The sequence below is a fragment of the Lissotriton vulgaris genome, chromosome 4_1 (genome assembly GCF_964263255.1).
Source record: "Lissotriton vulgaris chromosome 4_1, aLisVul1.2, whole genome shotgun sequence".
NCBI classification, from domain to species: Eukaryota; Metazoa; Chordata; class Amphibia; order Caudata; family Salamandridae; genus Lissotriton; species Lissotriton vulgaris.
In genome coordinates, this window is record NC_141691.1 from 2052443093 (window position 1) to 2052470448 (window position 27356).

General features: G+C 44.6%; 1 protein-coding gene across 1 annotated transcript in view; it reads left to right on the top strand.

Annotated features, from left to right (window-relative positions):
- Window positions 1-10101, top strand: part of LOC147724945 (uncharacterized) — a 239703-nt gene extending 229602 nt beyond the window's left edge. The window contains exons 3-4 of the mRNA XM_086966444.1: window positions 8447-8655; window positions 8731-10101. Coding sequence (XP_086822570.1) covers window positions 8447-8655; window positions 8731-9796 — 1275 coding nt within the window. The 3' untranslated portion in view covers window positions 9797-10101. The remainder of the gene's footprint in view (window positions 1-8446; window positions 8656-8730) is intronic.
- Window positions 10102-27356: the final 17255 nt, after the last annotated feature.

The following is a 27356-nucleotide window of genomic DNA, read 5'->3' on the forward strand; positions in this document are numbered from 1 at the left end:
TCTGAGTATACCCTTCCACGCTTATGGTGGACAAAAATGATTCAGAAAAGGGGGTGGTGATGAACAGAGCGTCTGAATTGAGCAGACCACTCTTACCCAGTCCAAAGATCAGGGCTTGATCCATCACCGTTTTTTAGCTCACTGCACCATCCCAGCTCAGAACTTGGCTATATGCAAATTAGTCTGACCCTGGCCCAGTGCATCATGGGAACAGGGCAGACCAAACTACCAAGCCAATTCTTATACTGGGAAGGAAACAAGCTACCGGGGACCGGTTTCTGGCATTTCAGCCGTCTTCGGCTCGGCTTGCTTGAATCCTGATGGTGCAATGAGCTAGGGACTCACATCTGAGTATACCCTTCCACGCTTATGGTGGACAAAAATGATTAGGAAAAGGGGGTGGTGATGAAGAGAGAGTCTGAATTAAGCAGACCACTCTTACCCAGTCCAAAGATCAGGGCTTGATCCATCACCGTTTTTTAGCTCACTGCACCATCCCAGCTCAGAACTTGGCTATATGCAAATTAGTCTGACCCTGGCCCAGTGCATCATGGGAACAGGGCAGACCAAACTACCAAGCCAATTCTTATACTGGGAAGGAAACAAGCTACCGGGGACCGGTTTCTGGCATTTCAGCCGTCTTCGGCCCGGCTTGCTTGAATCCTGATGGTGCAATGAGCTAGGGACTCACATCTGAGTATACCCTTCCACGCTTATGGTGGACAAAAATGATTCAGAAAAGGGGGTGGTGATGAACAGAGTGTCTGAATTAAGCAGACCACTCTTACCCAGTCCAAAGATCAGGGCTTGATCCATCACCGTTTTTTAGCTCACTGCACCATCCCAGCTCAGAACTTGGCTATATGCAAATTAGTCTGACCCTGGCCCAGTGCATCATGGGAACAGGGCAGACCAAACTACCAAGCCAATTCTTATACTGGGAAGGAAACAAGCTACCGGGGACCGGTTTCTGGCATTTCAGCCGTCTTCGGCCCGGCTTGCTTGAATCCTGATGGTGCAATGAGCTAGGGACTCACATCTGAGTATACCCTTCCACGCTTATGGTGGACAAAAATGATTCAGAAAAGGGGGTGGTGATGAACAGAGTGTCTGAATTAAGCAGACCACTCTTACCCAGTCCAAAGATCAGGGCTTGATCCATCACCGTTTTTTAGCTCACTGCACCATCCCAGCTCAGAACTTGGCTATATGCAAATTAGTCTGACCCTGGCCCAGTGCATCATGGGAACAGGGCAGACCAAACTACCAAGCCAATTCTTATACTGGGAAGGAAACAAGCTACCGGGGACCGGTTTTTGGCATTTCAGCCGTCTTCGGCCCGGCTTGCTTGAATCCTGATGGTGCAATGAGCTAGGGACTCACATCTGAGTATACCCTTCCACGCTTATGGTGGACAAAAATGATTCAGAAAAGGGGTGGTGATGAACAGAGTGTCTGAATTAAGCAGACCACTCTTACCCAGTCCAAAGATCAGGGCTTGATCCATCACCGTTTTTTAGCCCACTGCACCATCCCAGCTCAGAACTTGGCTATATGCAAATTAGTCTGACCCTGGCCCAGTGCATCATGGGAACAGGGCAGACCAAACTACCAAGCCAATTCTTATACTGGGAAGGAAACAAGCTACCGGGGACCGGTTTCTGGCATTTCAGCCGTCTTCGGCCCGGCTTGCTTGAATCCTGATGGTGCAATGAGCTAGGGACTCACATCTGAGTATACCCTTCCACGCTTATGGTGGACAAAAATGATTCAGAAAAGGGGGTGGTGATGAACAGAGCGTCTGAATTAAGCAGACCACTCTTACCCAGTCCAAAGATCAGAGCTTGATCCATCACCGTTTTTTAGCTCACTGCACCATCCCAGCTCAGAACTTGGCTATATGCAAATTAGTCTGACCCTGGCCCAGTGCATCATGGGAACAGGGCAGACCAAACTACCAAGCCAATTCTTATACTGGGAAGGAAACAAGCTACCGGGGACCGGTTTCTGGCATTTCAGCCGTCTTCGGCCCGGCTTGCTTGAATCCTGATGGTGCAATGAGCTAGGGACTCACATCTGAGTATACCCTTCCACGCTTATGGTGGACAAAAATGATTCAGAAAAGGGGGTGGTGATGAACAGAGTGTCTGAATTAAGCAGACCACTCTTACCCAGTCCAAAGATCAGGGCTTGATCCATCACCGTTTTTTAGCTCACTGCACCATCCCAGCTCAGAACTTGGCTATATGCAAATTAGTCTGACCCTGGCCCAGTGCATCATGGGAACAGGGCAGACCAAACTACCAAGCCAATTCTTATACTGGGAAGGAAACAAGCTACCGGGGACCGGTTTCTGACATGTCAGCCGTCTTCGGCCCGGCTTGTTTGAATCCTGATGGTGCAATGAGCTAGGGACTCACATCTGAGTATACCCTTCCACGCTTATGGTGGACAAAAATGATACAGAAAAGGGGGTGGTGATGAACAGAGTGTCTGAATTAAGCAGACCACTCTTACCCAGTCCAAAGATCAGGGCTTGATCCATCACCGTTTTTTAGCTCACTGCACCATCCCAGCTCAGAACTTGGCTATATGCAAATTAGTCTGACCATGGCCCAGTGGATCATGGGAACAGGGCAGACCAAACTACCAAGCCAATTCTTATACTGGGAAGGAAACAAGCTACCGGGGACCGATTTCTGGCATTTCAGCCGTCTTCGGCCCGGCTTGCTTGAATCCTGATGGTGCAATGAGCTAGGGACTCGCATCTGAGTGTACCCTTCCACGCTTATGGTGGACAAAAATGATTCAGAAAAGGGGGTGGTGATGAACAGTGTCTGAATTAAGCAGACCACTCTTACCCAGTCCAAAGATCAGGGCTTGATCCATCACCGTTTTTTAGCTCACTGCACCATCCCAGCTCAGAACTTGGCTATATGCAAATTAGTCTGACCCTGGCCCAGTGCATCATGGGAACAGGGCAGACCAAATTACCAAGCCAATTCTTATACTGGGAAGGAAACAAGCTACCGGGGACCGGTTTCTGGCATTTCAGCCGTCTTCGGCCCGGCTTGCTTGAATCCTGATGGTGCAATGAGCTAGGGACTCACATCTGAGTATACCCTTCCACGCTTATGGTGGACAAAAATGATTCAGAAAAGGGGGTGGTGATGAACAGAGTGTCTGAATTAAGCAGACCACTCTTACCCAGTCCAAAGATCAGGGCTTGATCCATCACCGTTTTTTAGCTCACTGCACCATCCCAGCTCAGAACTTGGCTATATGCAAATTAGTCTGACCCTGGCCCAGTGCATCATGGGAACAGGGCAGACCAAACTACAAAGCCAATTCTTATACTGGGAAGGAAACAAGCTACCGGGGACCGGTTTCTGGCATTTCAGCAGTCTTCGGCCCGGCTTGCTTGAATCCTGATGGTGCAATGAGCTAGGGACTCACATCTGAGTATACCCTTCCACGCTTATGGTGGACAAAAATGATTCATAAAAGGGGGTGGTGATGAACAGAGTGTCTGAATTAAGCAGACCACTCTTACCCAGTCCAAAGATCAGGGCTTGATCCATCACCGTTTTTTAGCTCACTGCACCATCCCAGCTCAGAACTTGGCTATATGCAAATTAGTCTGACCCTGGTCCAGTGCATCATGGGAACAGGGCAGACCAAACTACCAAGCCAATTCTTATACTGGGAAGGAAACAAGCTACCGGGGACCGGTTTCTGGCATTTCAGCCGTCTTCGGCCCGGCTTGCTTGAATCCTGATGGTGCAATGAGCTAGGGACTCACATCTGAGTATACCCTTCCACGCTTATGGTGGACAAAAATGATTCAGAAAAGGGGGTGGTGATGAACAGAGTGTCTGAATTAAGCAGACCACTCTTACCCAGTCCAAAGATCGGGGCTTGATCCATCACCGTTTTTTAGCTCACAGCACCATCCCAGCTCAGAACTTGGCTATATGCAAATTAGTCTGACCCTGGCCCAGTGCATCATGGGAACAGGGCAGACCAAACTACCAAGCCAATTCTTATACTGGGAAGGAAACAAGCTACCGGGACCGGTTTCTGGCATTTCAGCCGTCTTCGGCCCGGCTTGCTTGAATCCTGATGGTGCAATGAGCTAGGGACTCACATCTGAGTATACCCTTCCACGCTTATGGTGGACAAAAATGATTCAGAAAAGGGGGTGGTGATGAACAGAGTGTCTGAATTAAGCAGACCACTCTTACCCAGTCCAAAGATCAGGGCTTGATCCATCACCGTTTTTTAGCTCTGCTTAATTCAGACACTCTGTTCATCACCACCCCCTTTTCTGAATCGTTTTTGGCCACTATAGGTGTGGCAGGGTATACTCAGACATGAGTCCCTTTCTCACTGCACCATCAGGATTCAAGCAAGCCGGGCCGAAGACGGCTGAAATGCCAGAAACCGGTCCCCGGTAGCTTGTCTCCTTTCTGGTGAAGAATTGGCTTGGTAGTTTAGTCTGCCCTGTTCCCATGATGCACCGGGCCAGGGACAGACTGATTTGCATATAGCCAGGTTCTGAGCTGGGATGGTGCAGTGAGATCAATAACGGTGATGGATCAAGCCCTGATCTTTGGACTGGGTAAGAGTGGTCTGCTTAATTCAGACACTCTGTTCATCACCACCCCCTTTTCTGAATCGTTTTTGGCCACTATAGGTGTGGCAGGGTATACTCAGACATGAGTCCCTTTCTCACTGCACCATCAGGATTCAAGCAAGCCGGGCCGAAGACGGCTGAAATGCCAGAAACCGATCCCCGGTAGCTTGTCTCCTTTCTGGTGAAGAATTGGCTTGGTAGTTTAATCTGCCCTGTTCCCATGATGCACTGGGCCAGGGACAGAATGATTTGCATATAGCCAGGTTCTGAGCTGGGATGGTGCAGTGAGATAAATAACGGTGATGGATCAAGCCCTGATCTTTGGACTGGGTAAGAGTAGTCTGCTTAATTCAGACACTCTGTTCATCACCACCCCCTTTTCTGAATCGTTTTTGGCCACTATAGGTGTATCAGGGTATACTCAGACATGAGTCCCTTTCTCACTGCACCATCAGGATTCAAGCAAGCCGGGCCGAAGACGGCTGAAATGCCAGAAACCGGTCCACGGTAGCTTTTCTCCTTTCTGGTGAAGAATTGGCTTGGTAGTTTAGTCTGCCCTGTTCCCATGATGCACTGGGCCAGGGACAGACTGATTTGCATATAGCCAGGTTCTGAGCTGGGATGGTGCAGTGAGATAAATAACGGTGATGGATCAAGCCCTGATCTTTGGACTGGGTAAGAGTGGTCTGCTTAATTCAGACACTCTGTTCATCACCACCCCCTTTTCTGAATCGTTTTTGGCCACTATAGGTGTGGCAGGGTATACTCAGACATGAGTCCCTTTCTCACTGCACCATCAGGATTCAAGCAAGCCGGGCCGAAGACGGCTGAAATGCCAGAAACCGGTCCCCGGTAACCTGTCTCCTTTCTGGTGAAGAATTGGCTTGGTAGTTTAGTCTGCCCTGTTCCCATGATGCACTGGGCCAGGGACAGACTGATTTGCATATAGCCAGGTTCTGAGCTGGGATGGTGCAGTGAGATAAATAACGGTGATGGATCAAGCCCTGATCTTTGGACTGGGTAAGAGTGGTCTGCTTAATTCAGACACTCTGTTCATCACCACCCCCTTTTCTGAATCGCGCTTTAACACACAGCATGGCTGTGCACCTTTGTTTATGAACAGCGCCGCTTACATTTTAAATTTAAGGAGCTGAGCTCAGCACACATGCCTTCATTTCAGCACGCGCCGTGTAACTCCGACCATGTTATTGTTTACTTCCCCCTGTTCCCGAGGGCGCTTTTAATGCAGCCATACATCTTTTCTATACATGGGCACCGTTCTTCATTTTTTTAGCACGACACCTGATACTCCTTCAAAATTTCCTGTTGTGCTCACGGTGATAAAATATACAAAATGCCTGATAGGGAAAATGCCTGATAGGCATTCAAAGCTAATTCAGTTGAAACTTGTTTAAATGTCCCTCTTGTGACTTATGCCAGCACCTGCGAAACCTGTACAAACAACACTTGCTAAATGAATGTAGGACCGGCATCACAGAGAAGGGCGTTTATTGATTTTAAACCCTGATATCTCGGTGTGCCATAAACACTGACTGCTTCTGGTCCGAGCCTCTCAGTATTGGCAGCTCATTCAGATTAGACTGGCTAGTTTCAAATATCTCTTGCAAATTACTTCTGTATTACGTGCCTCCGAAAAAATAATGCATCTGATAAAGAAAATAAGAAGGCTCAGAAAGTGAGCCTCCTCCGCCGCCCACTTATCAACTTTCTCTGCTGACCAATTCCCATGACTTCTATCACTGCTTGTAATCAGCAATTGATTACCATGGAGAGGATATTTAATGCACTGACTCAGACAAAGAATACTGAACGTAGAAGTGCTGCGTAACTAATCTGCTCTTTCGGTGACTCCATCTGATGGTCGGTAACCCTAACAACCGGAGCGTTTTGACAGGTCACTTCCATGAGGATGCCCAGAGCTCCTTGTCAGTGGAACGATGGTAAGACATTTTACGAAAAAAACATGCCCATAACTTAATTCAGCACGGCGAGACCACAAACGAACGGACGTTTGTGGAGGAACCTCGCCAACACTGCCTGCTCTTGCTTTCTCCACATTCCTCTGCTTGTTCCCACAGGCAAGATGAGGTCCCTATTTACTGATCCATAAACAAAATGGGCCCTACCATACAAATACTAACTGGGTTAAAAACGCTTGTGATCTCAAATTCAAGCCCCCCAGATACAACATATTTTATTTAGTGCAACAGGGGTCCAGCATTAGGGGGACTTGGAGAACTTGCATTGCCATTGCCAATAGGTCTTACTTTTGGGACCTTTAAGTATTTAGTTATGCAGCACCATATCTTTGGTGCAACAACATCAATCGTTGCATGGCTAAGCGCTTATAAGGTATAAGGTTTAGCCATGCAACAGCTGATGTTGTTGCACCAAGGATATTGTGCTGCAAAACTAAATACTTATAAGGTCCCGAAAGCGAGACCTATTGGCTATGCCAATGCTTGTTTTAAATGTAAATGTAAATGTTGTATACTTGTAAACCGTGCAGCTGCCCGCACCGCGGGCGTCCCGGCGCTGTATACCGCTGGGGAACCCGTCCTGGCTTTCCCTGTGAGATGGTCCCTTCTGGGCACCCCCAAGGTGAGACCAGGCATCCCCTGCGTTGAAGGGGCCGTTGTGAAGATTAAGCAAGCTATTGCCCAGAGTTGCAGAGTGGAGCCCAAGGTTACAGTAGGCGCCGAGGCGAGAATTATCAGGCCCGCGGACATTTTGACCCAAGACCCTGCCGCGTCGGGAATCGAACCCTGGTCCCGGGCCGATCTCAGCTTCCGGGTCTGCCGCCTCTAACCATTGAGCCACACTTCTCCACAGCCACACTTCTCCAATAAATTGTAGCAAGATTTCTTGAAATGTACACAGAAAAGCACCAACTGCACCTATTATTTCTAACTATTTCTGGTCAAGTACAGAACTAATGAGTATCTTACTACCTCATCTTAATGATTGATTCAAGCTTGATCGCTGTGCTCTCTTGCACTTTGAATGAATCTCATAGCTTTCTGCTGCCACTGCTCGTGGGCCAATCATATAAAGGACCCACTCAGCCCTGCACCCTAGTGTCCTGTTCTTCCTGGCCCAACGCATCCACCCTCTTCCATTCATAGTCATGGGAATGATAACAGTCAACATAGAATAACTAAACCGAAATGAACACCTTGAATTTTATAGAAGTTCCACCATTTGCATCCTCCAGGTATGGCACTGTACATCAACAGATACAAGTGTTGCACTCTTCTCATTCCATAGCAGGTGGAAAAACGAAACAAAAGACTCCCAGTACTCAAGAGCAACACAGATATACATACTCATACACTGTTGAAAGAAATTGCATATATAAATATTTTTGAGCACATGTGAACACTTGACCTTTTCTAATGATGCATTCATAATTAATTATCCTCTCTTTCACAGCCTCAAAGACTGTTGAGGAACAGCCTGACAGCAAAGTATGATGAGCTAACACTGCAACACACTCTCAGAAGCAACAGTGGCAACCAAATAAAAGTACTAGAGCAAAGACAGTGAGAAAATACTTGAAGATTGGATCCGTACACACATCAGGTCTGTGCCAGTTAACCTTTACCTCCATCTTGAAAGAGTTCACAAACAGACAGTGTATGAAGTGAGAAAAAAAAATCACAGATCGCTTTGTTATATAAAAACATCTATACTGGGGTGAAAACTCATATGGACGGCATGGAGAGTTCAACTCAAATTTCAAATATATTCAAGCACCAGAGGATCCAGGCCCCAAACAAACACTACCAGTGTACAGAGTGTGATAAAAACTTCACTCGCAGTTCATCTTTCTTCAATCATCAAAGAATCCACACTGGTGAGAAACCGTACCAGTGCACAGAGTGCCAGAAAAACTTCACTCAGAAGTCCTATCTGATAAAGCATCAAAGAGTCCATACTGGGGAGAAACCGTACCAATGCACAGAGTGCCAGAAAAACTTCACTTATCGAAAGGCTTTGTTATATCATAAAAGGATCCATTCTGGTGAAAAACCATACCAATGTGAATTGTGTGAAAAAAGCTTCAGTCAAAGTGCCCATCTTTCCCAACATCAGCGAATCCATAATGGAGATAAACCGTACAAATGTACAGAGTGTGAAAAAAGCTTCAGTCAGAGGGGTAATCTATATTCTCATCAGAGGATCCATACTGGAGAAAAACCGTATCAGTGTCCAGAGTGCCAGAAAAGCTTCACGTTTATGACATCTCTGATACGGCATCTCAGAGTCCATACTGGTGAGAAACCATTCCATTGTACTGAGTGTGACAAATCTTTCACTGGTAAATCAAGTCTATTAAAGCATAGGAAAATTCATACTAGGGAGAAATTACACAAGTGTACTGAGTGTTGCAAAAGCTTCATTCTGTTCTCCACTCTCCAATCACATCTGAAGATTCATACTGGGGAGCAACCATATCAATATACAGAGGGCCAGAAAAGCTTCAGTCAAAACTCTGAGCTTACTGAGCATCAAATTATCCCTATTAGTGACAAACCTTATCAGTGTTCCGAATGTGAAAGGACTTTTGTTCAAAAGTCAGATCTGGTTCGTCATCAGAGAACCCATACTGGGGAGAAACCATACGAGTGTACTGAGTGCACAAAAAGCTTCAGTCGATGCGCAAGTCTTAATTTGCATCAGCGATTCCATACTGGGAAGAAACCATACCATTGTATAGAGTGCAAGAAGAGCTTCAGTCAACCCTCAAGTCTTTATTCACATCAGATGCTTCATATTGGGGAGAAGCCATACCAGTGTAGTGGGTGTGAGAAAAGCTTCACTAGGACATCAGATCTGGTAGTTCATCAGAGAATCCATACTGGGGAGAAGCCATACCATTGTACTGAATGCAAGAAAAGCTTTGTTCGATGCTCCAGTCTTTACAGGCATCAGATGATCCATACCGGCTACAAACCACACCATTGTACAGATTGCAAGAAAAGTTTCACAAGGAGGTCAACTTTATTAAAACATCGGTGCATCCATACTTATGGGAAACACCCGGTATCAAATTTGGGAAGGACTTATTCAGTTCCCAACCTTGAGATAGCTCCGAGCGTGCAGTTGGGGCACAATTCACATTCTGGTGGCAGTTAGCCTAAGAGATTACTAATGCAGAATATGTACCCAGCAGGACCCTACTCAAGAAACTGCGTCCTAACTATGAGGAGATTTCTCGATCAACTTCCGAGATTTCCTGTACTTTGAAGAAGATGCCTGTAGGATGATTGATGCAATTCTAAAGACCACCTCCACATAGAACTATATCTCCTTTTTGTGGGTGGGTGGGAGGAGGCTTAGACTCTGGGAACACCTCAAACCAAACAGGAATAAACAGTCCACTTCCAATTTAGCTTTATTTTCTTTTATTTAAATAATGTTACAAATAAGCACTTGTTACCTAAAAATATACTCTTATTCTGGAAAAAAGAAAAGCTGAACTAATCCTCTACACAGACATTTGAAGCAAAACATAACTTACTCAATATGTTTTATTTATCTATCATTCTCCCTTGAAAATAACGACTTTGAGTCCTTTCTTTGTGATTACTCAGTTTAGCTCACCAAAGCCAATTGTTCCGATTTGCATGAGTCTATTCCATATAATTTGAGATCATTCGTCCCTTATTCCTCCATTCTCAAGACCCAGGGCAAGTTCTATTTGTAGTGGAGTAGAGTTCAAGCAATCAGTTATGTAAGTGTTATACTGAAGTGGTTGATTGAGTGTCCTCAGTCTGACTGAGACAACCAACTGGGTAACAATATTCTCCAGTTTTGCACAACCATCCTGGTAATTGACTAGCTACTAATCCTGGTCATCCTCCGTACATTGCAGTTCTCTGTGTGAACAAGTTTACTCATTGGTGCTAATAGTGGAGTCACTGACCATTAGTGAAGTGCCTCTGACTCAATGCAAGATTTATTCTAATTTTACTACTGAGAAAAACATTGTAACTAATACTTTTCAACATTCAGCCTATGTCATTTGTGCTTATTCCTCTCCTATGTTTAACTACTTTAACTAATAGTGTGCTTATTATTTATGTTTAATAATTTATCAACTCACTTTTTACAAACCCCTAATGATCTTCCATCTAGGGAGAATGTTCCCTCTCTCTAGCTGAACGGTTCGAGACACAAGGCAATTCATGCTAAGTTGTTACAACGGCACCAGCACAAACTGCACTGGCACTTTACTTTGATTTGTGTGTTCATGGAATGAAACGAGTGCTGCTAGTATACATCAGGTGATTGACTTGTCAGTACAGACCTTGCTCATGTGAACTAAATGGAACACTGGAAATTCTGAAACTTTGTATCAATAGTACTGTTTAAAAAATATTATAAAATGGCAATAAATCCAGTCTAAAAAATATGTAGCTGGTGATTAAGAATCATGGTAGGAATAATTGTCTAGGAACAGGCACCTAACCAGAGTAAGCCTGAGTCTGTTTTTGTTCTGCAGTGACCATTGCTTTCAAAATTGGCAGGTATTGCCTATTGCCAGTGATCGTGTATCAGTGAACCCTGGCTTGGGGGCTGGTCCATCTGTGCCACAGTACGCCACTGCTGCTGGAGGTGCTTGGTACTGGTGGACAATGTGGATGATGCAACCTCTACCAATTGCAACGCGCAATGCTGACTCCGTGCTACACCCACTTTCCCACTGCCAACTGTATTGGATACCACTTTGACCCCTGGAGGCTATTACATTGGGCAGTAGTCAGTAATACTCTAGTGCTCCTCTTGAGGTGCACCAGCATGGCAATGTGGATTTGGCAATAAACCTGCTTTCTTCACACCTCTTGCTGTATGAAACACAACAGACTTCTGAAGATTTGGGTGTTTCTGATCCCCCTCCACCCCCTGACTCTGAACATTACTGCTACAGGAGACACTAATCATTTGTTCTTAAGTGTTCCTTCTGGAGAGTGCTGCCTCTACCTATTTACTGTACACAAAAGAAGGTATTGGATCCTACAACTGACCAGCCTGGACCTCAATAATTGCTAAACAGCGGGTCACGCAGCACAAATTGGCTGTGTGGGTCCTAATTTTTCTTAAAACAATCCTGACTAGCCATCTTGTTCTGTCTACCTATTTACAGCAGCAATTGTGATGCAGCAGCTCTAAAGATGATCTACATTCGACCCTCCAACCCTAAGGTGAAGAACCAGTGATGCTGTCAAAGGTTTTGCAGCATGCCCATTCATGGTATTATCTATTTGCAGTGGATAGCAGTGGGAGGTATGCATAATGAACATACTTTGCAAAATCTTTTACGAATACTGAGTTGGATTATATAGGGCATGTTAAGGTCAGTGGTCCCTCCACCTCAGCTCAGCCATTGATTAGCTCTTTACTGAAGAATGGTTTGGAGAGTACCAACAAACCAATAAATCGAGTCCCCTGTAAGGTCATGCAACCGGTGTATGAAAGCAAGAAAATACCTAAGAGGATGCCCGATTGCTACAACCCCAGCTCTCCCAAAATGTTAAGTCATAGTTATACTAGTTCTTCTAGAATACTAGTATCAGTATACAAGATACGTCTTGCGGTTGACCCTTTCGAAGGTGGACATAAGGTCCATAAGCTCCCGGTAGAGAGATCCTGGCTGGGCAACAGTGTACTTATTTATAATTAGGTAAAGGTTTATGCATTGATCAGTAATCGATTTGCCCAGCCTAAAACCATATACGTCAGCTGAAAATATATCATTTGCATCTGCCCTCAACGACAACCTGTCTAGAAGTATCCTCCCAAGAACCTTCACCACAGCATCAATGAGTGAGATAGGGCGGTAGCACTGTGGGTTGTCCGTGTCCCCCTTCTTAAAAATCAGGAAAATCATAGCAGAGGACCATGAAAGTGGGGCTCCCTCACTCACTGCTGCATTTAAAGCCAGAGTCAACTGGGTCACAGTATTCAATGTCATCCCAAAATAAACCCAAAGGTATACCATCGGGCCTTAGAGCCTTGTTACGCAATAAAGCCTAAATACCCTGGGAAACTTCCTCAAGGGTAAAGACAATGTTAGCTCTCCCCAACGCTAAGCCAACCCGCTCCTCTTCTCCATCAGTGAGCCCAAAGTTGTACACGCCCTTAAAATGTTACAACCACTGCTGCCCAGAAATATGCCGACAGACAGCAGACCGTAAGAAATCAGCAAAACAAGGCTTATTTATGACCCGCCAGAACCTGGCACTATCTCTCGTTTCACTTGCTTAAGCTAGGTCCTCCCATGCAGACTTACATAAAATATGCTCACAACTGTTAAGGGCCTTTTTGTATTCTTCTGGACAAGAGCAGCCTTCAGGAGAGAAAGTCACTTGGAACAATCTTGGTCAAACCATTGAGGGCTATCTGACCTAGGTTTCATCGCTGTAACCCGATAATCCCGACACCTTCTGGGCGATGCATACAAATGTTAGAAGCCACCGAACTGCTGACAATTGATGCACAGGCGCCATTGTCAAAGTGCAGCAATTTGGTGTCGTTGGGTAAAAAAAAGGATTTTGTGTTAGTTGATTTTAGTGAGCTCCAGCACAAATGAAAGGTGTGCTCACCATGTTAAATCTGCAGCGCGTGTGGTACATAGAAAAAAAACATTAATTTGTAACCCTGAACATGTTGAGCGACCAATAAAGAAAGGTGCGGCTGGTTAAACAAGCATTTGCAATGCAATAGGTCTCGTATTAGGAAAGTTTGAGCTATTGGTATTGTAAATGACACATTTTTTATTTATGTTTTGTTTTTGAAAATAGCGAAATTAATAGCTTTGTCATTTACAATGCCAATAGTTATAACTTTCGCAAATGTAACACCTATAGCATTTGTAATGCAATATGTGTTGTATTTACGTGACTTACATGTATTGATATTACAAATAATAATGGTTTTTAATTTTTTAAAATAATTAATACTTAAATAAAAGTTATTGTACTTTATAATGGCAATAGCTTAAACTTTTGTAAATAACGTTTGTGAAGATCATGTTCAGTGTATTTTATTGTGACGAAAATCCAAGAACAGAAGTGAAATATTAACATCTTTTTGTTACATTTGTAATAAAGCTTGAAACATTGAGATAACATATTTGAACCAGTTGTTGTTGAATGGTTGCACAGATTGATGCTGTGGTGGAGCTCAGTGATGTTGTGCCACTGAGTGATGCTGTGGTGGTGCTGAGTGATGCTGTATGCTATGCTATGTTTTGTTTTGCTATCCTATGTTTTGTTTTGTTATGCTATGCTGTCCTATGCTTTGATTTGTTATGCTATGCTGTTTTGCTATGCTATGCTATGTTTTGTTATGCTATGCTATGCTTTGCTATGCTATGCTATGGTATGTTTTGCTATGCTATGTTATGCTATGCTATGTTTTGTTATGCTATGCTTTGTTATGCTATGCTATGTTTTGCTCTGCTATGCTTTGTTATGCTATGTTTTGTTATGCTATGCTATGTTTTGTTGTGTTTTATTATGCTATGCTTTGTTTTGCAATACTATGTTTTGTTATGCAATGGTATGCTATGTTTTGTTGTGTTGGTATGCTATGTCGTGTTTTGCTATGCTATTATATGTTTTGTTATGCTTTGTTAAGCAATGCTATGTTTTGTTGTGTTTTGTTAGGCTAAGCTGTTTTGTTGTGTTTTGTTATGCTATGTGTTGTTGTTTTGTTATGCTATGTTTTGCTATCCTATGCTTTGTTTTGTTATGCTATGCTATGTTTAGTTTTGCTATCCTATGCTTTGTTTTGTTATGCAATGCTATGTGTTATTGTGTTTTGTTATGCTATGGTTTGCTGTGTTTTGCTAGGCTATGCTTTGTTTTGCTATGCTATGTTTTGTTATGCTATGCTATGTTTTGCTCTGCTATGCTTTGTTATGCTTTGTTATGCTATGCTATGTTTTGTTGCGTTTTATTATGCTATGCTTTGTTTTGCTATGCTATGTTTTGTTATGCTATGCTATGTTTTGCTTTGTTTGGCATGCTATGCTGTGTTTTGCTATGCTATTATATGATTTGTTATGTTTTGTTAAGCCATGCTATGTTTTGTTGTGTTTTGTTAAGCTATGCTGTTTTGTTGTGTTTTGTTAAGCTATGCTGTTTTGTTGTGTTTTGTTATGCTATGTTGTGTTATGTTATGCTATATTTTGTTATGTTATGCTATGTTTTGTTATGCTATGCTATGTTTTGTTGTGTTTTGTTATGCTATGCTATGTTTTTTTGTGTTTTGCTAGGCTATGCTTTGTTATGCGATGTTTTGTTATGCTATGCTATGTTTTGCTATGCTATGCTTTGTTATGCGATGCTATGTTTTGTTATGCTATGCTAGGTTTGGATCTGCTATGCTTTGTTATGGTATGCTATGTTTTGTTATGCTATGCTATGTTTTGTTATGTTTTATTATGCTATGCTTTGTTTTTTTATGCTATGCTTTGTTATGCTGTTTTGTTATGCTATGCTAAACTTTGTTTTGTTATGCTATGCTATATTGTGTTTTGTTATGCTATGTTCCTTTGTGTTTTGTTATGCTATGCTATGTTTTGCTATGCTATGTTTTGTTATGTATGCTATGTTTTGGTGTGTTTTGTTATGCTATGGTTTGTTATGCTATGGTTTGTTATGCTATGGCTTGTTGTGTTTTGCTATGTTTTGTTATGCTATGTTTTGTTATGCTATTCTTTGTTATACTATGCTATGTTTTGTTTTGCTATGCTTTGTTTTGTTATGCTATGGTATGTTTTTTTTGTGTTTTGTTATGCTATGCTTTGTTGTGTTTTGCTATGCTAGGTAATGTTTTGTTATGCTATGCTTTGTTTTACTATCCTATGCTTTGTTTTGTTATGCTATGTTTTGTTATGCTATGCTGTGAGGGTGAGTGAGGGTGGGTGAGTGAGTGAGGGTGGGTGAGTGAGGGTGGGTGAGGGTGAGTGAGGGTGGGTGATTGAGGGTGAGGTTGTGAGGGTGAGGGTGAGAGGGTGAGGGGGTGTGTATCCTATGCTTTTTTTGTTATGCTGTGTTTTGTTATGCTATGCTATGTTTTGTTATGCTATGCTGGTGAGGGTGTATGAGGGTGAGTGAGGGGGTGTGAGGGTGAGTGAGGGTGTGTGAGGGTGAGGGTGGGGTTGTGAGGGTGAGGGCGAGGGTGTGATGGTGTGTGAGGGTGAGAGGGTTGGGAGGGTGAGAGGGTTGGGAGGAGGGGAGGAGAAATGCGACACGGGGGGCAGGGGAGGGGGCGGAGTGGGGAGAGCGGCGATGAGGGTGTGAAGCAGCAGGGGCCTTTGAAGTGAAGCTAAGCTTCACTTCAAAAGCACAAAGGTACAGATTGGGCAGAACATGAAAAGAGGCCGTACCTCAACACGTACTGATGACACGGTCTGAGGATACTATTTAGGGCTAAAGCAATGCACAAATGTTTAAAGACAAGTGGGAGAGTGCGCAGTGGGATGTCTAGGTTAAATTGTGGCGCGTTATATACAATATAGGCAACTATTAAGCTTACAACGTCTGTAAAATGGTATTAATTTTCTTTCTAAAGGGGTTTCTTTCAGTAGATTTGCAAATACAAAATAAGGGGACATATAAGAACACGGTTAAATTCAGAAAGGTTTAATAGACGAAATGAAGCAACTGCGCTTTGGGCTGCACACAGCAGTGACAAATAATTAAACAAGACGGAGGGCATTGCTGTGGGGAGGGGGGAGGAGAAATGCGACACGGCGGGCAGGGGACGGGGCGGAGTGGGGATAGCGGCGATGAGGGTGTGAAGCAGCAGGGGCCTTTGAAGTGAAGCTAAGCTTCACTTCAAAGGTGTGGGAGGAGTGCGGCTGAGGGAACAGTTGGGTAAAGTCTGTTTAAGACCTAAAAAGGACTGGATATGCTACTCGGGCATGGCTGGAGAGTGCTGAAAATTCTCCGCATGCAAAGCACTGTGGCAATATAAAACATAATGGGTTGCTCATATATTAAAAGAGACAGACGTTCTAATTAAAAAAATCCTTTTGAAAGCGCCTTTATATATAATAATATGTATATTTTATGCGACATAACTTTTGGGATTCGCAAAATACTTTGTTAAATACACTGACAAGAAGCAGGACTTTGATCGGCGCTGGGTTGTGTGGTGGAGTGGAAGGGGGTTTGGAAAGATCAAACCGTTGCCCTGGGAAAATCTGAAGCAGCAGCTACACACTTTAGACCGGATGTTTCGATTAAAGGCTGGTCTGCGTTTCTTATGAAGAAGAGTCTGGACCTTTGCCGTCGGTGGCTCACATGAAAGGATCGGATGTAAGCTAAATGAATGCTGTCTGTATATTATGGATCATTACAGATTTGTGTCTAAATTTAGTCCCGGTGGCACAAATGTGCACTTGCGAACTTCCAGGATGTCTTCTTCAGCAGGCGGATGCCTCGGCTTGAAGGGCACAGTCGGTCCCCGGCGGCGGGTGTTTTGATGGGGTCTGTGGACTTAGCACCTATTCCCCTAGCAGCGGGGAGACCACGCTCTGCCAGTGTGTGAGGGCTATCCTGGAATGAAATACAAAGGGACTGGAATGCAACACCTTAGCCGGCGAGACAAGGATGGTAAAAGCACTTGGAAAGCGGCAGCAGGAGGGCGAGACAGAACTGCAAACACTTGCACTTCTGTGAACTGCAAAAACTCAAATCAGCGCCGAAGCAGACGGGCGGGGGAGGGGGCGGGGGGTTGAGACCGAAAAGAGACAACACAAATGGGTGCGGGTGGAAGGGGAAATGAACACAAGCCCTCATATGGAGTGCATAAGCACAATTAACCCCGTGCATGCTGATGACGGCCCCCATCTGTGCGCAAAATCGCGGCAGCATGCAAGGGGTTAAAGTAGCTCTAAAACGTGGAGCAGTGAATGTACACAAATACTTGGCCCATGTTCTAGGGGAGGGCCAAACTCAAGAAGAGGCACAGCGCATACATGCCATGACACAGTGGAGCGAACGATATGAGCGCAATGTTGAAGCAAACAAATAGTAAGCCTATGGGTAGGCTGTAACCACCAACTGTAACCAGCATGCCTCAAAGACACCGTGCATGTGCTGTATATTTGAGACCTAAAAAGAGACCTGTTACAGAGACCTGAGAAACAAGGGAAAGTCTAGAAAAGCTCTAATAACTAGAAATCAGGTATAGGGAAGTTTCTTTTTACTTAAAGCATACATGGAGAAAAGAGGGCCCCGTGTTAGGAAGGAAAGTAAAACCTACATAAAACAAGTGAAGAGAAGAGGAGCTGAGATATTGGACAAGCAACATAAATAAGAAACCTAAACAAGTCACAGCACCGAATTCACATAGGAAGTGCCGTGAATCGATCTCGGAGCGGGGTGGGGAGACATAAAACAAGCATTGACGGCCGCCAAAAAACGGCAGCAAAATGAAAGCGCGGACTTTACCTGAAGTTGTCAGAGCGCAGCTCTCAGAAACGCAAAAGAAGCTCTCGGCATTGCAGGGGGCGGGGCAGCCGAACCCTTTGAAGTAGCCAGGCTGAAAAAAAAAAGCAATTAGGACGGCCTGCCGCCGTGAATAAGTGACGGCGGGGGGCGGGGAGAGAGGAACAGATGGCTGTGAAGGGAGAAAGGCTGTTGGCAGGGGGAAGGCTCGTGCATGAGAGCAGGTCACGTGATTGGGATTCACGTGAACTGTTGAAAATCCTCATCGTAAAAAGTCAGCTTTGTGGATGGATGGCAAAAGGTCTCTCTACGAGAGCTAATAAACCAGGCTTGAAACTTCACTGCAGGCATTGCAATAGCGGCACTCGCGATTTAGATTTAAACATCTAAAGCTAAAGCACCGGTGTCGCGATTGTTTCAAAAGTAAAGCATCAGCCAGGCTAGCTTGAATCCAGTGGCAAAGTGTGGTGGCAAAATGAGCTAAAGAATGATGATGGATTCAACCCAGATCTGTGACTGGGGGTGAGTGTCTGAAAAGTTTCAGCACTCCGTCCATCACCTCCTTGTGTTTGCTTTGTTCGCCCTAAGTTGGCAGGGTATGCCCAGACGTGGCTCCCTTACTAACTTTGCGTACTGGATTCAAGGTAGCCTGGCTGATGAAGGGTGTTACCCAGAAACTGGTCCCAGGATGCTTGTTTCTCGTTCAGGGAAGACCTTGCTTGGCAGTTCGGGCTGTACGGTTCCCATGAGGCACAGGGTCAAGACTGATTTCTCTATAGCCAAGTCTGAACTGAGGTGGCAAAGTGAGCTAAAGAATGATGATGGATTCAACCCAGATCTGTGACTGGAGGTGAGTGTCTGAAAGGTTTCAGCGCTCCGTCCATCCTCTCTTTGTGTTAGCTTTGTTAAAGGGTTGCACCACGGTTTTGTCTGAAAGCGTGACTCTTAACGTAATGCAGGTAGCTTTAAATTAGTTTTACAAAATAAAAAAAATCAGAGCACCGTGGCCCTTAAGTGGTCGCCGCACTCATCAAACTTTTTTTTTAAAAAGTCAACTGAGCGCGATGTCCCTAAAGTGGATGCAGTGCATGCAGTGCTCAGCATACAATTTAGAGGGCATAGCGCTATATAAGAAAAACGCCCATCATTGTCCCTGTCAATAAACAAAATAGTGCTCACCCCCTTATAAGGCAGACTGTGTAACAAGCCAAGTAAAAGATCCAGTCCTTATGGGTGGTAACAAAGGGAGACAAGGCTAGACTAACACGCCTATTTTCAAATCAGAAGCCAGCATTTAGGAAGGACAGTTGACACAAGCTAATAACAAATATTGGTAGAGAGTGGGCGGGGCTTCCACTGCATACCCTAATACAGCATGCCTCACAGAGCAAGTAGTGCATGCGCGCTGCGGCTAGGCTCGACCTAAAAAGGAAGGTAGCACAGGCATGAACACCAACTGGAAGAAATCCACTTACCTATGAAGCAACGCCAAGCCAAGCATGTCAGGGATGCCCAATAATACCTCTCCGTCTAACCAAGAGGAGTGGCCTCTCCCTGGCTCTTCCTAGCGTTGACAGGTGCACAACGGTTCCGGGCTTTGCTGGGGTGCGTCCCACGTGCATCCCATGCCGCGGGATGTCCCGGCGCTATATAGCGTGGGAGGCAATGGCGGAAATGCTGCAATTTCCTGGCCCCTTCTCCTTGGAGCAGAGCAGTCTGGGCTTTGGATTTACCCCGGGCCCTAACAACATACGAGTCATCTTTGGGTGAAGTCATGAAAAATTGACATCAGTAACCTCATCTCTTTACTATCTTTTAGTGAGAAAGTAGAAGTGGGAGCATGGTTTAGGAGAAGAAATAGCCGCTAAAGATTTAGAATTCATTCAGGCATGTGATAAGGCACTTCTGTCCATCCCTCGCATCCATACGGCAAGATATGGGGGCAGACCATTTTCATAAACTGCTCCGTTGGCATGAACTCTGCTTCCAAGCAACTTCTGCTGCTGTGTGGACTTTGCTCAAGTCAGAAGATTGTTAAAAACCTGACTGTTTTATTGAGTAGACGCAGCTTATGTGGAAGTCGAGCACCGAGATACACCTTTGGATGTGATTTGTTGAGCTTTATTAAATGGATATAACATAACAGGGTTTTGAAGTTACTCTGCTCAACCACTTGAATTACCCATTCAGATTTTTAAAGGAAACCTTGACTAACAAAACTAATATGTGTGCTTTCTAGAAAGGGCAGATTTTTAACTGTCCTTGTAGAGACTGTTCAGGACCCACAAGCTGCTCTGCCTTCCGTGAGATGATGATTCTTTCTCCCATCATGCAATGAATAGATAACATTGTAGTTTAAAATGACCCATTGGCTGCTGCCTTTCAGTTCCTTGAAGGCATAGTTAATTATACATGCATTTTTCTAGTAGAATCTTGCCACAGGACCAGTTTGCATTATCCTTTTTGGATCCACAAGTTGCACCACCTACATATGACCCCACATAGGTCGGAAGGTGAGATGAGGTATGATTTCTTTAAAGTCAATTGCGTTTCCATCATATACTAATTGAATAACATTGATGAGGGCATAGATTCCCTCATAGGGTCTTACCTACCCAGCACATTGTGCTTCCTGATCTAGTATTCTAACAGGACCTTTATAATGATTTCCTATGACTCCAGGTCAGTCTTGATTCATTCATACCAAAAATAAACCATTGTAACGCAGCAACACATGTAGTCTTACACTATCTATTTCTTTTGTCACACCGGCTGCATATGTTTTAAGTCCTGAGGAAGACCCACTTTGATGTTTTTAATAAACACTACTAAGAAGGGTCAAAAAGTCGAACATACATATGTTGTACCCTGCATGTACTCTGAATAAGGCAGAAAGCACCTTCAGTTAACTAAGTAATCCATTTTAATACAGATTCCCCCAAAAACAAAAGGGCACTATCCTGATGTAATTGATTTATGTAATTGAATGTGTTGTCTCTTTGTAGTGTTTTGTTTAAATCACTTGGCCACATTGCACAAACACTTCACGTTTGTCACTGTCTGGGCCAGTCTTTCTTTACTTTTTTCTGTAAGCCTCGATATATGAATGACAATATAAGAAGGAAACTCAGACTCGTGATTTGTAAATCATCTATTGATATGTTAAAATGAAAAGTCTTAGGGCTTTAATACGATGTTGGCCGGAAAGCATTCTGAACGCCCCAGTCTCGGAATCATTTCCGACCGAATCGGATTCGGGGAGTCTGACCGACCGATTGTGATGTTTCCGAACACCGTTCGTTCGGACTCCCATTGTTTTCAATGGGAGCCTGTATTCCGACCGAGAACAAAGGCTCCCATTGAAAAAAGGGGTGGACAAGGAAAACCTTGCACCCTCTGGCGGGCACCACATAATGACTGCCGCACCATGCCTGGCTGGAAAGAGGGGACCCATGGGTACCCCCACGGGCACCAACCGTAGGTCTCCGGGTTAAGGGAGACCTGCTACGGGCCCCAAAGTTGGATTTCGACAGCCGATCAGTGTCGGACAAATCGATTCGGAAAGGCTGCCTGAATCCGGCATCATAATGAGTTGGTCGGAAACACAGTCCATAGACCTGTACGATTTTGCTCCGACTGACTCGGTTTCTCTGAATGCCGATCAGAACCTGGTCGGAACGACCGAACAGTTTCTGACTATCGTAATCGGTCGATCAGATGTGCTTCCGAGTCGGTCGGAGACGTGGGATCCAAATCAGATTCGAACAACCCAAATGCCATTTGGAGGCTTTCCGACAGACATCGTAAAGTTGACTGTTGAATAACTATTCCGTTCCCAACAGAACCCATTGTGGTTATATACTGCTGTATCTCTAGGCTCTGTGGGACAAGGGATCATTCCACTTTAATTAACAGTGGATCACAACTGGCGGTTACATCCAGAGGTGGTGCATGTTCTTTTCCATGAATGGGGAGAATCTTGGCACGGTCTCTTCACCACTGCAAACAATGTGCAATGACAGCACCTCTGCTCGCTTGATGACATCTTCTGCTTCATGTGGAACTCAAGACTACTGTACCCCTTTCGGCTGATACAACTGTCTGAGTTCTCAAGAAGATCAGGACCGACAGGGCCCAAGTCATCTTAGTGGCTCCAGATTGGGCACGGGGAGCATGGTATCCAGAACCCATGGGCCGAAGCATCTACCCTCCGATTAGGCTGTCTCTCCAGGAAGATCTTCTGTCGCAGCAGCAAGGCCACACAGGCCATCACAATCTCCCCCTTCATGCATGGTGATTGAGCAGCACCAGCTGAATGCCTTTGATCTCCCTCCAGAGGTAGTTTGTGTCTTTTTGGCAGCCAGGTGTCCCTCGACAAAGACTGTAAACGCCTGTTTTGGGACAAATCTGTAGTTTGGTGCAGTCCATGCCAAATTTACCCCATCCTGGTGAAATTTTCAGATATCCTTTCTTTTGTTCTATCCCTTGCCCAGAAATGCCTTGCTTTGGGTGCCGTTAAAGGTTATCTTTCGCCCCTTTCAACCATCCTGAAATTGCCTGGTAAGCCTTCCTTATTTAAATCACTGGGTGTGATGAGGTTTTTGTTAATATTACAGTAAGAGGGGTCCCAGAATGGGAGGACAGATTGATTCACAAATTGAAGAAAGAATTAGAACAAATTCCGTAAAATTCAAGAGTACAATGTTATTTAATCACAGAGTACTAAACCACATTAGTATACATTACATGAGATCATCAATTGGTAAATATTGGTGCCCATAGGGGAAAGGGGTGGGAAAGGAAACGTGAAGTGGTAGGAAGTGTAGTCGGGTGGGGAACGTGGTACAGGTAAAACATACTTATTTACAGACAGACAGGGTTTATATTGGCTTCCCACAGGAGCCAGACATTGGTATCACAAATTTTCATAGAATTTCAAACAACCAGGCTTATGGAAGCAGCAGTTAAATTCGTGCTAGGGGTAGAAGCGGGTATGGGGAGTAGTAGTCTACATTTCGACCCTGAGCGGTGTAGGGTAAGTATTCCCTTACATGTGGGTCTTCATCAGGCCGATGAAAAACGCAGACTTATTTTTATGACTGTACAGAAAGAAACGGAGCGCTGGGACGTGACAGCGTCGCTTAAAAGTACTTTCACTACAATTAAAGTGGTCAGCACAAGACTATTTTTTCCTCATTCTATTTTTTTTGGACACCATTTATTGTAACTGATTTTCACTATCGAGAAGCAAGCAAGGGTATTTGATTGGCGCTCGTGTCAGCACTGAACTTTTTATTGTTCTGGTTTATTACATGTTGTCACAGGGAATGAATGCCGGGTACAGTTTGGGATTAAAAAAGAAAAACAGAAAAACGCGACAAATAAGGCTTTTAAATTAGAGGAAGTTGGCTAATCTTTCAACTTTTTCGCCCATTGAGCCATGCTGTCAGCGGAGAGAGACATGGCTCGGATGTCAACATTGAGTCAACAATCTCTAATCTTGACTCCGGCATCAAATTACAACCCAAAGCAGAGGAAGATCACATGGAGGAAAGCTTACTCCGAAGTAAGTAGGGAAAAGAAGCGACCAAGGGCCATATGTAGGTGGGAAAATACCGGTCGGTAACGGCCGATTTCGGCCGTTACCGACTGGTATTCGTAATTCCAGATGTAGGGGGCCTGAAAATTACCGATTCTGTATATTTACCGAAGCGGTAATTTTACCGAATCGGTAAAGTACCGATTCGGTAAATGTACAGAATCGGAATTTTGGGATGTAGGTGGCACTGGAAACAGTGCCACAGGCCCTTAGAAATTCGTTATTTACCATGAAATACAATGGCATGGTAAATAACGAATATCTGTGTACATGCACATCTGTGCATGTACACCTGTGCCATGTGGCACACATACATGCCCTAAGGGCATGTATGTGTGTCACATTGCACACAAGCCAAAATCAGGGGTGCTACAGGGTGTCAAAGTGACACCCTGTCCCCCTTGACAAATCGGTAAAATTACCGAATCGGTATTTACCGATTTGGTAATTGCCATTGATTCCTATGGGCCTCAAGGCCCATAGGAATCAATGGCAATTACCGAATCAGTAAATACCGATTCGGTAATTACCGCATATTACCGATTCGGTAATATTTACAGAATAATTACCTACATGGCATTTACCGAATTGTAAATACCGAATCGGTAAAATTCGGTATTTACGATTCGGTAAATGCCATTTACCTACATATGGCCCCAAGTGCCTTATTTATTATTTTTTGCTAGATACGTTGTACACTTTTCTAGCTCTGATACAGACTGCTTGCCAGGGGCATTGTGGGAAGTAAATTTTCAGCTAAGTCATCAGAAACAGGAGCTGGTGGGTGCTGCAGCGACGCTCCTTGATTCCTTTTCATTTTCCTAAGACATCGGATACAGTGACATAAGCAGTCTGCAGCAGGTTGCTATGCAGGTATAGTGTTTCTGAAAAGTTAAACCAAGTAAAACAAGCAGTTTGGCTCCCTGATTTCCAGGTTTTTGCAGACCCTGCACAGGGTTCGATGCATCTTGTAAGCAGCACCGCCCGGGAGAGGCTGCACTGGAGTTAAGCGTGCCACCAAGGGCTTTGAAGGAGCCTCGATAGGGCATGCATTCTGCAGTGTGGCAGCAGGCAGCAGGGGTGTGGAGCTGACGTCACATGCACTCACTCCCTCCCTCTGCCTCTTCCGGCTTTGCTGCAGGATGAAACTGAAGTCCTCCGCTGTGAGTATTCCCTCCCACCCCATTTCGAATTGTTGCGTAAATGGCGTACGAAGCTTCAGACTCTGAGGGGTTTGCTCTGCTGTTAGAAGGTAACGAATTGGAGCGGGCAGTGCTAGTTAAAAGTTTGTTTGATAAACACGCGGGGGTGGGGCAGGGAGTGCGGCGAAGAGCGAGGCAGATGGCAGGGGACGCGCCATGGCGCACTGCACTGGCTGGGCTGCCGCTGTACACCATGTACAGGTGCGCCAGACCTCACATGACCCTGTCCGGACTGACTGCAGCCAGGCCAGCTCCCGGGGTGGCGCTGCCTGGGCTCTCCAGAAGACGGGATATACAGTGGCAACAACGCGGCCGCTGAGGAAATGTACACAAAAGCATTCCTGGTTTCACAAACTTCCAGGTGACAGATAGAGAGATTTATTTATTTAATGCGTTTTTATATAGCGCAGACTTTACCCGCTGAGGGCCCCGGCTGAAGGAAACACGACGGAGCGTGCCGCGCTTGCAGCGCGCATGCGCATTCAAAAAAAGAAAGTGAAAATAAACTCCAGCCTAATTAACGCGTCACGCCAAGCCGCCAACCAGCTGTACACACTTTAGAAGCAAGCGCGTCTTTAGAAGCAAGCACGCGTCTTCACAAGCGCATCCACAGACCCCAATCGGCGCGTGCCCCGGTCTACCGCATGAGAGGCAAGTCAATAACAATAGATCTCGCTGGCAACAACGCTTTCGCCCTGCATCGTCAGGCGAGACCTAAAAATGGCTACATGTCCACACATCCAAACGGGGATAAGTCTCTGCTGAGGCCAAACAGACAGTTTGCCCACATTAAAATCGGACGGGCGGACTTTCATGCTGGCAGTATGTACACTCCGTTAAAGTTGCGATAGAGTATACATATCACCAATGTATAAATTGGGCCCTAAGTATATATTAATGAGACCTTCTTGTCCCCCAAAGGAATTGACTATGCCACTGCATTATCTTAAACATATGATGGGAGAACAATTCATGAGGATAGGGTTCTTTTTTACCATTAACGTTAATTTTTTGGGGCGAGTCCTTTGATGCAAATGATGGGATGACTTTGTTAACCAGTCAGCTGCCAAATACTGGGCAAGCATGTGTGCGTGAACTAAGCCAGCAAGCAATTATGAGATAACAGGTTGAGACACCACTGGACTCAAGAGCAGTGAGCTTCCTGGAGGAGTGGGGGGGTCCATATTCTCATGCGTGGTAGGAAGAACTAAGTGTAAGTAAGTGGTAGGATTGGGTCTTATCTACTTCCTGCCTTACGATGTGCTTATTGTAAAATTGCAAGCTTTAATTGGCCGACTCAGCCTACTACTGTGTCGGGCGAACCTGTGGGTTGACCTTATGTCAGATCTAGCAGCCAGTAAACTGTGAATTCACTCCCTGCAGAAAATCATGTGACCGCTAAATGCCTTTTGCGCTGCATAGGGAGGATAACTTACTGCTATGTAAGTACCCCATTGCTGCCAATTGGGACGCCATTCTGTATGATTTTCAAAATGAGGAGCATCCCGATCCAGAACTCTCCGACTCTTGCAGTGGGGGAAGGCGACAAGGATATGGAGACCTGAGGCAACATTGCACAGTGGGCACATCGTGGGGTGGCGAGCCTCTCCTCTCTCACCCCACACCAGGATTAAATCTCCGTAAATTGAACAGCAGAACCATGTGTGTCATTGGTTTTACAGGTGATTGGAGTCTGCTGGGAGAGGCATGGTACTCTAGTTTGGTCTATTTTCTTTAGTTTGTTGTCTTATTGGATGCTGGCATCATTTATTCTTCGGTCTACTCTGCATGCTGCGGGCCCTACTGTTTATCAAGATCATCTTGCCTGTTCCATGATGTGCTACCGAACATGTACTATCTGTCATTCGCATATTAATATGTGCCTGTTTTTCTGCTATGTATGGCAATGTATTGTACCAAGCATTCAGTATCATATTGGATCCTGCTAATAATCCACATGCTGTAATTAAATATCAGTGGAAATGTATCCTATCCTGGTAAGACGTCTACTTAACCTTGCTTAAAACTTAATAAAACAGATGCAAAATAAAAATTGGGCATTCTGCTAAGGTATGCAAGAAGAGAACTAAATCTGTTAACTGCGTAAGGGAGTGTGAAGAATCTGAAGGTGACTCAAGTAGTAATGATGAAGATAAGTCAGAATACTTTTCTGATCTCAAGACAAAACTGATTTTGAATGTTACAGATAGATGTTTGCTGGTACAATACAAGCCTTAGTGTTGGATGAGGACTCGATATAAAACGTTTTATGGATTCAGGCTTACCTTACACTATTATAAATGAAGCGGTATGGAGGAAACACTTTGTGAATTAAGTGGGAATGGAATACAAGTAATATGAGAGATGTTTAGTTTTAAATGGTTGGATTTAAATTTCTTTTTCAATTACTGAATGCACAATAGTAGACA